At 37.5% G+C, this 17,150-nt stretch overlaps 1 protein-coding gene across 1 annotated transcript; it reads left to right on the top strand.

The window, feature by feature from the left end:
• The first annotated feature begins 13,559 nt into the window (after positions 1–13,559).
• Positions 13,560–16,061, top strand: LOC118484877 (neurofilament medium polypeptide-like). The gene is made up of 3 exons (XM_035980936.1): positions 13,560–13,685; positions 13,848–14,114; positions 15,984–16,061. Exons 1-3 carry the CDS (start codon positions 13,560–13,562, stop codon positions 16,059–16,061), a joined length of 471 nt encoding a protein of 156 aa, XP_035836829.1.
• Positions 16,062–17,150: the final 1,089 nt, after the last annotated feature.

Below are 17,150 nucleotides of genomic sequence, written 5' to 3'. Positions count from 1 at the left end.
GATTTCTCAGGGAATCTTTATTTTCAAAACATGTTCATTTATTTATTTACATTGAGCCACTTTTCTAAGCTGGGAGTGCTCCACAGCACTTTTCTTTGCTCATACCAGATCACCTGAAACATGTTTGAAAAAGGTTTTGTCAGCGGGGAAATACTGAGTGAATCATTCATTTTACTGAAAACGACACATCTGTTATAATCTACAATATTAAGGGGAATTACAATGTTTCTGATATCAAACCAACTACCCACAGTATTTGTCACTCGACCATCCATTGGCTAGCCCATTTGTCCAATGGTGTCTGTGACTGTGGTCAGATCACCCCTTGGCCACCCGTTTGTCCAAGTGTGACGGGAAATAAGTAATGTATACAAAACCCCACATACCGACTGTAACTTGGTGATTACATAGACTTAATCCCTATAATTATAACTTTGGAAATAACTTGGAGTTTTGTAAAACAGTTGATAAAAAGAGAATGACTCACAAACTGTGAGAAAAGAGTTTATAAAAGTGGAATGACTCACATTGCAGATTTACGAGCAGAGTATAAGCTTTACTGATTAGCCTTTTAACCTAATTTAAATAACAATGCACACACAAACGGGATTAGTAACTAGTTCAGCAGTTACGTCAATTCACGAGATTAAACCCTCACAACTATTATCAAGTGCGATACTTAACAATTCAATGGATTCACAACGAATGACAGAGCCTAGTCCGAATTCGAACAACACTCAAACATTCAAGTTGAAATCACAATGAATAACAAAGTACAAGCTCAATTTGAGCAGCACTCGGACAATCGTTGGATAGTTATAATCGATCGGACGTTGAATCGTAATAGCGATCGAGTTATTACCCTGATTGCGGCAGCACCTCATGATCGTGTGTGTGTGGTGAACTGATTTCAGGATATCTCGACGTATACAGAAGCTTTTTACGTCGTTTTAAGTTCAACAGTTAAGTGCCAATGTCGGCTATTAATAGCAATTTTTGGGACCCCCTTACGGACCGTATGCCGGACCCCTTACGGTCCGTAAGCTAAGCAGTCTAATTATAGGCTGCCTAGGCTCGGGACTAGCCTTGGTGACTCAAGAATTCAGCCAAATAGAACAAAGCAACGTTTGAATTTAGATAATTATCAACTAGGGTTTGCCCCCCTTGAGTTTTAGGGGCCCTGATCCTGATTCCGATCATTCTGAAAATTTTAGGGCTAGTGCAGAATTAATTGGGTGTCTTAATTAGGTTTTTCTTATTGACTAATTATCGTCCTAATTATTGATTTTAGTGACAGTTGTTACAGTTAGCGTAGGGAGGGTTTTTACTACTAGATCATGTGAGGGGTGGGTACAACACTTAAGGCCATCAATCCTCATTTTTACGACTGAGGGACACAAGAATGATAGATCTCTTTGGGTGTAGCGAGCCCACACCCGTGAGGCCGGGGCGGCCCATAGAGGTGACTGTGTCTTACCGCCGAAGCTCGGTAACAAATTTGCTAGGTTTGAGTCTTCTTGCACCTTTTCACACATACCAGTGGCTTTGCAACCCATTGGTGATCTCTTTTTCCTTATTACTACATTCCAGGGACTTTTATTCATACACGAAAGGTTTATACATACTCACGTTTACATGAACTCGTTCAACTTTTGTTGATTTTTCAAACTACATGTATTTCAGGAAATTAATGGATCTGGCGAAGTGTGCAATCATGTCAAGCTGCGTAGGGAATAATGATGTCATCCAGGTTTAGGAGGTGTAACCCTTACATGGACGAGTTTCATGTCCTTAAACCATGTTTTATTCATGTCTTTTGTTGTGTCATGTGAACACGTTTTAAATTATGTCATAGTTGTAACTTGTTTTATGTGTCGACATTTTAAACAATGATGTTGTGGTAACTTTAAATTCAATGAATGGATTATCATCATGTGTTTTATTTTCATATAGCATTGTTATGACAGTTGCTATGGTATTAAGAAGTCACACCAAATAAACCCACGCTTCCGCAAAAGCCAGGGTGTGATAAAAGCTAAGCCCCAGGTATGTTGGATCTTTTGAGATTATTAAAAGAATAGGACCCGTAGCTTACCAGCTACAACTGCCAGAGGAAATGGCAGGAATACATGATGTATTTCATGTGTGTAATCTCAAGAAGTGCTTAGCAGATGAATCATTAGTGGTACCTCTTAAGGACATAGAGGTGAATGAGAAACTTAAGTTTGTAGAAAGACCCCTATGTAACAACTCTCACTAAAATCAATACTTAGGATGGTAATTGTCTATTAAGGAAACTCTAATTGAGACACCCAAGTAATTTGCCATAAACCCTAAAATTTACAGAACAATCGGAATCAGGATCAGGGCCCCTAAAACTCAGGGGGGGGGGGTAAAACCTTGCCAACAATTATCACAATAACTCGTTGTCAAAATTTTAAAATAAAATTCTGTCAAGTCAGCAAGCCTAGTCCCGAACCCAGCTACCCTATAAATAGACTGCTTCCCTTACGGACCGTAAGGGACAAGCCTTACGGTCCGTAAGCAAGGTCCAAAAATTTGTATAAATAACCGACATTGGGACTTGAATTCTGTCTTTGAAACGACGTAAAAAGTCGAAATACGCACGGAGTTATACTCTGTTTATCATCAAAACACATACGAATCACTAATTGCTGCCACAATCAGGGTAATAACTCGATCGCTATTACGATTCAACGTCCGATCGATTATAACTATCCAACGATTGTTTGAGTGCTGCTCAAATTGAGTTTATACTTTGTTATTCGTCGTGATTTCGACTTGAATGTTGGAGTGTTGTTCGAATTCGGACTATACTCTGTCATTCGTTGTGAATCCGTTGAATTGTTAAGTATTGCACCTTATTAATCGTTGTGAGGGTTTAATCTCGTGAATTGTCGTAACTGCTGTATTAGTTACTAACCCGTTTGCGTGTGCATTGTTATTTAAATTAGGTTAAATCAAAGGCTAATGAGTAGGCTTATACTCTGCTTGTTAAAACTGCAATGTGAGTCATTCTCTTTTTATCAACTGTTTTACAAAACTCCAAATTATTTTCAAAGTTATAATTACTGGGATTAAGTCTATGTAATCACCAAATTACAGCCGGTATGTGGAGTTTTGTATACATTACTTATTTCCTGTCACCATTGGACAACGAGTTAGCCAAGGGGTGATCTGACCACAGTCACAGACACCATTTGGACAACGAGATAGCCAATGGGTAGTCGAGTGACAAATACTGTGGGTAGTTGGTTGATATCAGAAACATTGTAATCACCCTTAATACTGTAAATTATAACAAATGGATTGTTTTTAGTAAATTGAATGATTCACTCAGTATTTCCTCGCTAACAAAACCTTTTTCAAACATGTTTCAGTTGATCTGTTGTGAGCAAAGAAAAGTGCCGTAGAGCACTACAAGCTTAGAAAAGTGGCTCAATGTAAATCAATAAAAGAAACATGTTTTGAAAAATAAAGATTTCCTAGAGAAATCACATTATTGTAAATTATAGGGTTTTATCCCTAATTCATGTAAACGGGCAGTTTTAATATCAAAAGATCCTTTATTAAAAAGACTTCCGCTGTCGCCTAAATTAAATACCACGGGATTTCCTGCCTCGCGGCTCTGGACCGGGTCAAACCGGGGCCGAGGGCCGTGAGAGGAAAAAGGTGGTATCAGAGCCACTGATAAAGCTTACTACTGATTTAAATCTATTAAATTATTTGAGGAATACTTAAATTGCCATTCTGTGATTATGTGTTTTAATTAGTTATTGTTAGTTACAGTATGGGTAAACAAAGGCTTTCTGCCATCTACCACAAATTAGATACTGCACCCAAAGAAAAAGGAACCTCTTCCTCCAAAAACCCAGCAAATCTGGAAGAAGGAATTTTTGTCCGAAAAGCACAATATGAAAATCCTCTTACCCCAGAGAAAAGAAATTCGATTATTTGGAAAAGCCAGAAACCCCAAGTCAAGAAAGTGAGGTTTAATCCGGAAATCCAGGAATTAGGCAATAGTCCACCTTGGGAAGACGAATTAGATAAAAAAATGGGCAAATCTTTATATGCTAGCTACCGTAGCAGAGAATGCAAACCTCTAAACTACCAATAAGCCTGATCCAGTAGAAAATCACTACTCCATAACTAAATAAATAAATCCTAGTGTATTCTCTTTTCTGTTGTCTTTTGTACAAATTAGTATGCAATAAAACTTCAATGTTTATTTGTAAAACTTTGTTCCAAAGTTTTAACTTTGAATTTTTGTGCATTTTGCATATATGCTATGCAGCATGAATGAGATATCGGAAGCATTCCAGAATCTCAACCTCTACCCAGTACCAATTGAAGTCTCCCACGACTTTACTGGTTATACTGCTGACATAGAGGAACCCCTGGAATTCCAAGCTCCACCGCTGGAAAAAGCAAAACCTAAAAAGAGAAGGAGATATGTAGGATGGAGGAAAGTGCGCAGGAGAAAACCAACCACTAGGAGACTTCCTAAAATAGAAAATCCTGTGAGCAAAGGGAAAGAAATAGAAACCAGAGAAAGTTCTAAACAAGCAGAGATAGAAATAAGGGAAGACATTAGGAAAAAGGGAATAGAAATCGGAGAGAGCTCAAAACAAACTGAAGAAATCACATTCCAAGACGAAATAGACCGTCTACTGGCAAACTGTGATGTCATAAGCCCTATCCACAATAATCTGTACCCTTATCCGGCTGAACTCCAACTTCCAGTAAATCTGGAGCCAGCAATTCCAGACCCTCTCCACACGACCTTTAGGCGAAATGGAAGAGTGGTGGACAAATGACTGGCAATTCCAAAATATGATCAATAGTCCTTATACCTTCCTCCCACAGTTTGATCCAAAACCACTTCCCAACCCGCCAATGAGTAACGAAAACTTGGCTGAACTTCGTCAGTTTGGTGAAGAACTGATAGGTACAGGGAATAGAATCCGGGAAATGGGGGAACAAATTTCCTGAAAATACGACGAAAGGGAGCGTCGCTATTGAAATACCAGTTGATCAAGAAAAAGAGGGTTAGGAAGCTGTGGTTGTATAATAATAAGTAGTAAACAAACATATAACACTGTAAAATAGGGAATAAAACATTGTAAGATAAACAGTGTGTATGGATGCCTATATAATCTATAAATCAAAATAGAAGTCGAGAAAATCGACAATTTTGACTATATAGGTGTTGTAAGATTTTAGGTGTTTATGTGTAATTATTTTGTTATCTTTAAACTATCAATTATTGAATACTAATAATTCACATCAATACTAATTATCAGATGGAAAACGCAAACGAACCAGTTAATGAAGTAAATCAATTTGAGCAAAATCAAGAAAATCAATATATGACTAGGCAAGATATTGAAAATATCGTTGCTCAAGGGATAGCTAATGCTATTCCAGAAATTATGGCTGCTGCTCAGAAACCTGCTGAACCACAACAAATCATTCCTAGTAAACGTACTCCGGAAGATAACGACAGTAACAGCATAAATGGAGGCGGCAATCATGACGATAATAATCCACGACAGACCCCACTTCCTAAGAAAATGAAAGCTGCAACGCCTGGTTGCACTTACAAAGAATTCCTTGCCTGTAAACCAGCAGAATTTGCAGGTAATGAAGGAGCAACTGCAACACTGCGTTGGTTAGAGAAAACCGAAGCAGTAATCGTAATAAGTAAGTGTGCCGAAGAAGATCAGGTCATGTATGCTTCAAATTTGTTCAAAGAAGGGGCGCAAGAACGGTGGAACACAGTATTACAAGCAAAAGGAAGAAGGATGGCTTATGCCATAAACTGGGAAGAATTTAAGAATCTTGTAGAAAGTAAATTCTGTCCAGAATATGAAAAAGAACAAATGGCAAATAAGTTCCTAAGTCATCGTATGGTAGGTGTAGAGTGTCGCGGTTATACTTCGACATTTTTTGAATATGCTAGAGTGGTACCAACACTGGCTTCGCCAGAACCGGTACTCATTTCTCGCTATATTTGGGGACTAATTAGTGAAATCCGTAACATCGTTAAGGCTGCAAGACCACGCACTATTGACGATGCTGTGGAATTAGCTAACACCCTAACCGATGAATTGGTACGTACAAGAGATGAAAACAGGAAGAAGGAATTAGCTCAGAAAATTACCCAAGGATTTCGTATGGGTAATAACAATAAGTTCAAGAAAAGGGGTGTCGGGTAATCTTCCACTCCACCTTTCTGCAGGAATTGCAAAAAGAAACATTTTGGAAAATGCCATGAAATCTGTAATTTCTGCAAGGCAATAGGGCATCGTGAGGAAGATTGTAGGAGAAAGACCAATATCTGCTATAACTACGGGGAAGCGGGGCATTTCAAACCCGAATGCCCTAAATTGGTTAGACCAGCAGATAACAAAGGCAAACCAGCTGACGGAGCTACTAAGAAGAATGCCAGAGCATTTCAGCTGACCACTCAAGAAGCCGAACTCATCCCAGATGTGATAGCTGGTACGTTCCTAGTTCACGACGTGTTTGCAAAAGTATTATTTGACTCTGGTGCAAACCAAAGTTTTATTAATACTTCATTCTGCCAAGCTCTTAATTTACCCTTAACCACCCTTAGGCAGATCTTTACAGTCGAAACGGCAGATGCAAATTCTGTTAACGTAAATAAGATTTTGCAAGAAGGAAAGATAGAACTTTTAGGTCATAAGTTTTCAGCCAACCTGTTACCTATGAAATTAGCCGGATTCGATGTGGTATTAGGAATGGATTGGTTGGTAGCCAACCATGCTCGAATCTTGTGTGATAAGAATTCCGTAGAAATTCGTACCCCCACAGGAGAGGTGATTTTAATTACAGGAGATAGACCTCGAAAGCCACTAAAATTCATCTCAGTAATGAAATTGGCTAGTTATTCGAGAAAGTAGGGGGGGTAGTTGCACGGACCTCCCATCCGCCGGAGTATTGCAACTCCGCAAGCTAACAACGTCCCAATGTTGCCTGGCGGTGAGTACCCACGGTGAAGAGCCCCAACACCCCAATAGGGCATTGCCGGGAGTCGAACCGGTGACCTCAAGAAGAGGCCTGGGTGGTGTATATGATTTCCGTAATCATTAACCCTAAAAGTAAGGAACTTCAGGACATCCCTGTAGTCTCAGAATACCCAGATATCTTTCCAGAAGAATTACCTGGGTTACCACCTCACAGAGAAGTAGAGTTTAGAATTCATTTAATTCTGGGTACTACACCAATAGCCAAGGCACCTTATCGATTAGCACCCACCGAAATGCTAGAATTGAAAAAGCAGTTAGATGAATTACTAAGCAAAGGATTTATACAACCTAGTTCATCCCCTTGGGGAGCACCAGTGTTGTTTGTGAAAAAGAAAGATGGGTCGTTGAGGATGTGTATCGATTATAGGGAACTAAATAAGGTTACAATTAAGAATCGATACCCATTACCTAGAATTGATGATCTTTTTTATCAACTCCAAGGCGCTAGGTATTTTTCTAAGATAGACCTAAGATCCGGATATCACCAGCTGAAAGTACAAGAAGAAGACATACCTAAAACTGCTTTCAGAACTAGGTATGGCCATTATGAGTTTACAGTCATGCCCTTTGGATTAACAAATGCTCCAGCAGCATTCATGGACATGATGAACAGAATCTGTAAACCATACTTGGATAAATTTGTAATTGTCTTTATCGACGATATACTTATTTATTCAAAGAATCAGAAAGAACACTGTGAGCATCTACATGTACTCTTAACTTTGTTAAGAAAAGAAAAGCTCTATGCCAAATTCTCGAAGTGTGAATTTTGGCTGCAAGAAGTGCAATTTTTAGGTCACATGGTGAATCACGAAGGAATTCACGTAGATCCTGCTAAAATAGAAGCAATCACCAAATGGAAGGTCCCGCAAACAGCTATGGAAATTAGAAGTTTTCTAGGCTTAGCTGGATACTACAGACGATTTATTAAGGATTTCTCTAAGATAGTTGTACCTTTGACTAAGCTGACCTGTAAGGCCGTTAAGTTTGAGTGGGGACCTAGACAAGAAGAAGCTTTTAAGATTTTAAAGCACCGATTGACGAATGCTCCAATTTTAGCTTTACCCGAAGGAACTGAAGATTTTGAAGTATATTGTGATGCTTCAAAATTAGGATATGGATGTGTACTAATGCAACGCAAAAAGGTAATTGCGTATGCCTCCAGGCAATTGAAGAAACACGAGGAAAATTATACAACTCATGACTTAGAATTAGGAGCCATAATTTTTGCCCTTAAGATTTGGAGACATTATCTGTATGGAAGTAAATTTACTATTTATACAGATCATAAAAGTCTAAGGTACATATTTGGGCAAAAAGAGTTAAATATGAGGCAAAGAAGATGGATGGAAATCCTAAGCGATTACGACTGTGATATCCAATATCACGAAGGAAAGGCGAACGTAGTTGCTGATGCCTTAAGTCGTAAGTATCATGAGAAACAACGACGAGTTCGTATGCTTAGATTAAATCTACCAGTAGATTTAATGGAACAATTGAAGAAAGTTCAGGAAACAGCAATCAAGGATGATGCTGAAGGAATGAAAGGTTATATGAAGGAACTAGAGCAAGGAAATGATGGAATTTGGAGATTCCACAAGAAACGAACTTGGGCACCTAAACAGGGAGAATTAAGAAATAAGATTTTAGAAGAAGCTCATAAGTCTAGGTATACCATACATCCAGGAAATAATAAGATGTACCAAAATTTAAGAAACAATTTTTGGTGGATAGGAATGAAAAAGGATATAGCTGAATATGTATCTAAATGTCTTACTTGTTCACAAGTAAAAGCAGAACATCAGAAACCTTCAGGACTACTACAACAGTTAGAAATGCCTGTATAGAAATGGGAACTAATAACAATGGATTTTGTTACTAAGTTACCCAAAACCAGAAAAGGTAATGATGCAATTTGGGTAATTGTGGAACGATTAACCAAATCAGCTCATTTCCTACCAATGAAGGAAACCTTTAGCATGGAAAGATTAGCCAAATTGTACGTAGACGAAGTAGTATCCTTACATGGAGTCCCACTCTCCATTGTATCGGATAGGGACAGTCGTTTCACTTCCCATTTCTGGACTAGTTTCCAGGCAGCAATGGGAACCCGACTAAATTTAAGTACTGCATATCATCCTCAAACAGACGGACAAAGTGAAAGGACGATACAAACCCTGGAAGACATGCTCCGAGCATGTGTAATCGATTTTGGTGGTAATTGGGATAACCACTTACCCTTAATTGAATTCTCCTATAACAATAGTTATCATTCAAGCATCGAAGCTGCCCCGTTCGAAGCACTGTATGGACGCAAGTGCAGAACTCCAGTTTGTTGGGCAGAAATAGGAGAAAGTCAATTATCAGGTCCTGAGATTGTACAAGAAACTACTGACAAGATAACTCAGATCAAGGAAAGACTGAAAACGGCTCGAGATCGTCAAAAGAGCTATGCAGACAATCGCCGCAAGCCATTAGAATTTCAAGTCGGAGACAAAGTACTCTTGAAAGTTTTCCTTGGAAAGGAATAGTACGATTTGGTAAGAAAGGAAAACTGAGTCCAAGATACGTAGGACCATTTCCAGTAATGCAACGGATAGGACCAGTTGCTTATCGTCTACAACTACCAGAAGAACTAGCTGGAGTACATGATGTATTTCATGTATCCAATCTCAAGAAATGTTTATCAGACGAATCCCTGGTATTACCTCTTCAAGATGTAGAGGTAAACGAAAAATTGAAATTCGTAGAAAAACCACTACAGATCGAAGATAGAAAAGTCAAGTTTCTCAAACACAAATGACTAGTGCTGGTCAAGGTCAAATGGAATTCAAAGAGAGGACCAGAATACACTTGGGAGCTGGAATCAGAAATGAAGCGAAAATACCCTCATCTATTCCAGTAAATCTCGAGGACGAGATTTTTCTTAAGGTGGGGAGGATGTAACAACTCTCACTAAAATCAATACTTAGGATGGTAATTGTCTATTAAGGAAACTCTAATTGAGACACCCAAGTAATTTGGCATAAACCCTAAAATTTCCAGAACAATCGGAATCAGGATTAGGGCCCCTAAAACTCAGGGGGGGGGGGGGTAAAACCTAGCCAACGATTATCACAATAACTCGTTGTCAAAATTTTAAAATAAAATTCTGTCAAGTCAGCAAGCCTAGTCCCGAACCCAGCTACCCTATAAATAGACTGCTTCCCTTACGGACCGTAAGGGACAAGGCTTACGGTCCGTAAGCAAGGTCCAAAAATTTGTATAAATAGCCGACATTGGGACTTGAATTCTGTCTTTGAAACGACGTAAAAAGTCGAAATACGCACGGAGTAATACTCTGTTTATCATCAAAACACACACGGATCACTAATTGCTGCCACAATCAGGGTAATAACTCGATCGCTATTACGATTCAACGTCCGATCGATTATAACTATCCAACGATTGTTTGAGTGCTGCTCAAATTGAGTTTATACTTTGTTATTCGTCGTGATTTCGACTTGAATGTTGGAGTGCTGTTCGAATTCGGACTATACTCTGTCATTCGTTGTGAATCCGTTGAATTGTTAAGTATTGCACCTTATTAATCGTTGTGAGGGTTTAATCTCGTGAATTGTCGTAACTGCTGTATTAGTTACTAACCCGTTTGTGTGTGCATTGTTATTTAAATTAGGTTAAATCAAAGGCTAATCAGTAGGCTTATACTCTGCTCGTTAAAACTGCAATGTGAGTTATTCTCTTTTAATCAACTGTTTTACAAAACTCCAAATTATTTTCAAAGTTATAATTACAGGGATTAAGTCTATGTAATCACCAAATTACAGCCGGTATGTGGGGTTTTATATACATTACTTATTTCCCGTCACCATTGGACAACGAGTTAGCCAAGGGGTGATCTGACCACAGTCACAGACACCATTTGGACAACGAGATAGCCAATGGGTAGTCGAGTGACAAATATTGTGGGTAGTTGGTTGATATCAGAAACATTGTAATCACCCTTAATACTGTAAATTATAACAAATGGATTGTTTTTAGTAAATTGAATGATTCTCTCAGTATTTCCTCGCTGACAAAACCTTTTTCAAACATGTTTCAGGTGATCTGTTGTGAGCAAAGAAAAGTGCCGTAGAGCACTACAAGCTTAGAAAAGTGGCTCAATGTAAATCAATAAAAGAAACATGTTTTGAAAAATAAAGATTTCCTAGAGAAAACACATTATTGTAAATTATAGGGTTTTATCCCTAATTCATGTAAACGGGCAGATTTAATATCAAAAGATCCTTTATTAAAAAGACTTCCGTTGTCGCCTAAATTAAATACCACGGGATTTCCTGCCTCGCGGCTCTGGACCGGGTCAAACCAGGGCCGAGGGCCGTGACACCCTACAGATTGAAGACAGAAAGATCAAGAATCTCAAACACCAGAGATTAGTTCTAGTCAAAGTAAAATGGGATTCCAAGAGAGGACCAGAGTACACTTGGGAGCTCGAATCAAAGATGCAGAGGAAATATCCACACCTGTTCCAGTAGACCTCGAGGACGAGTTCTAAAACAAGGTGGGGAGGATATAACAACCCTCCTAAAATTCTTAACGCACCCCTATACGTCCTAAAATACACCCCGAATACGAAAAACGGCCCCGAAATATCTTTATTTTAATAAAATTAAATAAAAACAAAGTCTATGGGGCGCGCGCGGGCCGCGACCCCTTGACTAAAGCTGCCGCGGGGTGCGACTGTGACAACTGTCAAATTTCCATGTATCTGTACAATAATTACACAGTAATTTATAGCTTAATAAATGTGCTTGATTTGAATTAATGACATGAACGATTCCTGATTATTGTCATATACATACAAGTGCATTACATGTTGTATGATTGTTTCTCATTATTGCATGCAAATCATTATGATCCAAGTAGTGCACGAAAATAAGTTAGCACAGTTATCAGACAAACTAGAAGTACTGACGGGAGTTCAGTACTCAGACAGACATGATGTTAAGACACAGAATGAGCCCGAAACGAAGAGTTACACTAGTATAGTGTGCAGGAAAGTAAGGATCGTAAAACTGCCTTCCTAGTGATAGTTTAAGTGCTGAAAAGTGCCTAAAACTCTCACAAACTGCAGAATTCTGTATATTTCAGCAAAAATCAACATTTTAACACTAGAATATAATGCAGAATTATGGTTTAATGGTCCAGAATACCTTCCTAAGTGTCAGGAATCAAAACTGTCATAAAAGGGAACATAAAGCACACTAAACTGCGTAATTTAGCACCTTAACGAACCGGAAACCAACCGGACACTACCCGAAACACCAAATTTTCACTAGAAGCATTGTTTTAACATTTTCGAGCTAGTTATGGTCACCGAACATCATATTACATATTATAATCATATAACACATATAACACTAATTCTTACACCTAGAAACCAACTAACTTAACAAACTAAACAATTGAAATCCAACCACATACCCCCCGCCCCTTGGCGACGGTTATGAAGGTGGGCCACCACCTTGATTTTATCTCAATTGTTTAATTGATTTGCTTGATCCTTTGGAGACATAATAACCTCTAGTTAACAAGGTGTTGGAGGATCTTTACTTATAACCCACTAGACCACACGCACAACTCATTTCACCACTTCACAACCTCATCACTCTCTCCCTTGTTAGTGCATTTATGTCTATCGCCTTCGTCAATACGAGTCCGTTGCAGAAACAGAAGAAAACTAGTCTTATATTGTTATATTTAGATAAGAAAGGCAAGGTGGCATATTGTAAATAAGGTGAACTTCCTTATAAGCCTTGGTCTATAAATAGGAGAGTTAGGATTAGTTTTAAAGACTTTTGCTCATTTGAAGACTTGAAGAGCTAGAGCTAGAAAGAGAAAGTCTAGAGAGAGAAAGTATTGTTCACGTGATTCAGGTGCTGTACGTTATCAGATCTATCAATAGAATCACAGTTACATTACGTCTCGTGTGTTCGGTCACGTTCGTGTATGGATTCCGCACATCACACGTTCATTCGCAATCGTTTCGGAGTCAAAATCGGTCCTAACAAGTGGTATCAGAGCAGGAGCTCGATTGCACGAATCATTCACATAGATTCGTACAGGATTTCATCAAATATAGATCCAAATTGCATCAGATTTGATCTATTTCTTCATCTTTTTCATATCTTCACGTTTTTAACTGAAAATAGTCAAATTACACAAGATTTTACGGTTCAAAATTGCTGATTTTTTTAAATGTTGTGCGAAAATACCTGATCTATAACCCCAGTTTCAAATCTTAATTCAAAGCCGTTTAGGAGAAAGCTAAGATTTTTGGTCCGAAATCATGCCAGTTCGTTCGTAAAGTTCATCAGTTCGTGTGAAAGTATCCTCCAGTTCACATGAAGTGAGAAAACCAAAGAAGAAATTCTGAGTGAGAAAACCGAAAGAGAAAGATTCTTTGCAGGATGCAGGATTGAGAAAATGCAAGAAGGATATGAAGATGCAAAGTACTGTAGAAGATACGACAAGAAGAGAGATTGCTATGTTAACAGAAATGGTGATCCTGTCGTTCACAGAAAAGAAGTGGTTTTCAATGATGTTCTTGCAGTAATTCCTCTGTCCGGCGAATACTATTCAAATGTTGCGAAAGATAAAACCTATTTGAAAAGGCTGGACAAGATAATTCGTGACGTGATGACCGCGAGTTTGAAAAAGAGGGATGAAGAAAGAATGAAAAAGAATGTTGAAAATTTGGTTGATGATTTGAAGAAGGTTGCTGAGGAAGTCAAAGTTGAAGCTGTTAAAGAAGAAGATGTGAAGATTGATAAGGAAGAGAAGGTAGAAGAAAAGGTGGTTGAAAAAGAAGCTGTTATTGAAGAACAGAAGGTTGGTCAAGAAGAGATGATGAAGAAAGAAGAAGAAGAAGAGGTAAAGAATGAGAGTTTGAATGATGTTGGTATTGATGCTGGTGATAAGAAGAAGAGTGAAGCTGATCAGAAGCAGATGGAAGCAAACACCGAGGTGCCAATCACTAAGGTAAATTCTGATTCTGAAATCGTAATCAAAATCGTTAAACAGTGCAAGAAATGCATGGAACCATGCAGTACTTGTACTGAAAAAGATGAAAAATTCAGAACAAGAGATCTTGAATTCAATAAAATCGAAGAAGTTTTCAAAAATAAATGCAAAGAAATGTTAGAAAATGAGAAAAATTTGAAAGATAATGATGAAAAACTTTCAGAAAAATGCAAAAGTTTAGAAAAAGAAAATGAAATTTTAAAAGAAAAAGTTTCGAAAATGACAGACGAATGTGTTCAAAAAGAAAATGCATGTCAAGAAATGAAAAAGCAATATGATTCAATAAAATTGGCATATCACATTACAAAAAAGTCATATGAAAATGTGAAAAGTCAAATGAAACTTGTTCAATCCAGATTGAAATATTGTTCTGAAACAACTGATACGCTTAAGCGACAGTATTCAATAAAGCAACAAGTTGTCAATTCTTACATTGAGGATGTTGTTAAGCTAAAGCGTCAAATAGCTGATTTAGAACAGGATAACAACAAGTTACGTAGTTATCATGCATCATCATATGTGCTTGAAAGAATTTTCAACATAAAACCGGGTGATGATGATTCTGAGAAAAACAAAAAGGGCATTGGTTCTGAGTATCATCAAGTTCCACCACCGGAAAAGTTTGCATTTTATGATGATGAAAAGGTCGAAAAAGCTTTCAACATGGTAGATCAATTGCCAGATAACATTGACGTAACCTATTCCAAATCTGATGATTCAAGTGATTCAGAGGTGGTAGGTAAGGTCGTTGAAAGTGTGTTGAAAGAAGAGTCGGTTGAAAAAGGTAAATCTGAAACACAGGATGAAAATGAAGGTAGTTTTCATGAATAATATCTGAAAAACTCAAAATCTGAGAAAAATTTGAATGATGATTCAAAAGGATTGGTTTATACCATGATTGGATCGGACAAATTATTCTTGGATATTGTATTCTCGATTCAGAATTTGATTTCAGAAAAGATTGATAAAGTTTTCAAAATGGTTGAAATTGAAAAGTCTGAAATTCTAAAGTTTGTCGGAAATGGTCACAAAACTTTTTATAACAAACCTGGTTACAAGAAGAAAAACATGAAGGCTGGGTTGGGTTATAAGAAAAAACAAAGTTGGAATAAAAATGAAAAACCAAATTATCAGAAACAAATAATTTTTTTTCACGGAACAACTTCCGAAGAGGAGAAAGAATTGAAATTTAGACGACAGTCTAGTGAAGAGTTCTATGCTCAGAAAACGCAACAACCACAGGTCAAGGATGTGTCCAAGAGAATATGTTTTAAATGTGATCAAACAGGACATCTTGCTCGCAAGTGTCCAAATCTGAAACCTGTTGATGTTGAGACGGCAAAGAAGTCCGATGATGTTCAAAAACAGAAATCTGAGGATGTGAGACAAAGGTCAACCAGATTTAATTCAAAACAAACTTGGAGGTACAATACAAACAAGTTTGCTTCGAATCAAACCCAAATGGGTTCGATTCTAGACAGACCTGGAATTCTCACACACCCAGATTTAAAACAACACAAAGTTGGAAAACAACTGTCGATACAACAAAACCAAACGAGTTTTGGAAACCAATTGTTGTTCAAAATCAAAATGTTCAAAAAGAGTCACATTTTAACAAACGAGGTACTCCTAAAGGTCAAACAGGGAGTGTTAAGAAACAAGTGACTTCGGTAAATGATGAAAAAGTTGAAGTCAAAATTGACAAAGTCTTTGTTCAAAATGACAAAGATTTTCCGAAATTAAATGAAGCATATTGTGTTGAAATGCCTAAGGTCAAAAAGACCTGGGCTAAATTGTTCAAGTGATTGAATTAAGTTGAATGTGCAGGTGCTTACGAAGAAAACTGTATATCAAGAGGAGTGTCGGAGCAGCCTGGCACGAGAGGAAGAGGCTGCTGATCCCTGAGATGGTTAAACAGGGAGTTTGTTTGATTTCTGTATATAAATGAACCATATTTCAAAAACCCTAAAAATTGAAAAATTTAAAAACCATAAAATATGTTTTATTTTGTCAAAAATTTGAAAAATAAAAAATATGTTTGTTTTTAAATTTGTCAAAAATCAAAATTTCAAAAATATGTTGCTTGAATATGCCGAAACCCTCACGGCGGAACAAAAAGATTAATTTTACAAGATTGAAAAACGGTTTTCAAACTGTAAAAAATCAATGTGTTGTAAATCATGGGGGTACATTATATTTTTTGCAAAACAGAGCATGAAAAGCAGAAAATGGATGGCGAGACAAAGCTATCTACATCGGTTATCAAATTTTCTTTAAATGATTTTGCATTTTAGGGGGAGTAAGAAATTTTCAGAAAATACAAAAACATTTGAAAAATTTTTAAAAGCACAAAACTCATTTTGAATTGAAAATTTTGAAAATACAAAAACATTAGAAAATTAGAAAAAGCCAAAAACATGAGAAAATGAAAAAGAGTTTTTGTGTAAAAAGAGGAAATGATAGTACATCAGTAGACAATCACGGTACGCTAAAGAAATGGAATGTTTAAATGTGATAAACGGTCTCACTGATGATATGCCAGTAGGTTTTTACACGCTTAGTAGATTGTTTTCGAGATATAAACCTAAATATAAATACTTTACTTATCTCGTGGGGAACATCTCTCGGATATATGGGTAACCCCCGAAATCTTGTTTGAGAGATTGCCTGATTCTGAGATACTAGGTCTTTATATTGTTTGATATCTGGGGTATTATACCTGGTCTTCTGATTTTGTGGAAGTAATGGCCTAGACTTCGTATAATACTTTATGCGCTTTAAAAGCTTACCCTCTACACAAAAATTGAGTAAATATCGAAAGATATGAATCAATTGAAGTTGAAGAAAAGATTCCCTAAAGGGAACACACCTAAAGTCGAGCCTTCATCTCTTTGACTGAACGGAAGTTCATACCTGAGCTCTCAGGGTCTCGAACTAACCCAGATACAGATATCAAATTGGTATACTCACCTGTAAGACTGAATCTAGGGAATT

The sequence above is a fragment of the Helianthus annuus genome, chromosome 2 (genome assembly GCF_002127325.2).
Source record: "Helianthus annuus cultivar XRQ/B chromosome 2, HanXRQr2.0-SUNRISE, whole genome shotgun sequence".
Taxonomy (NCBI): Eukaryota; Viridiplantae; Streptophyta; class Magnoliopsida; order Asterales; family Asteraceae; genus Helianthus; species Helianthus annuus.
Note: the sequence above shows the minus strand (reverse complement) of the source record. Positions and strands in the feature narration are given on the sequence as shown.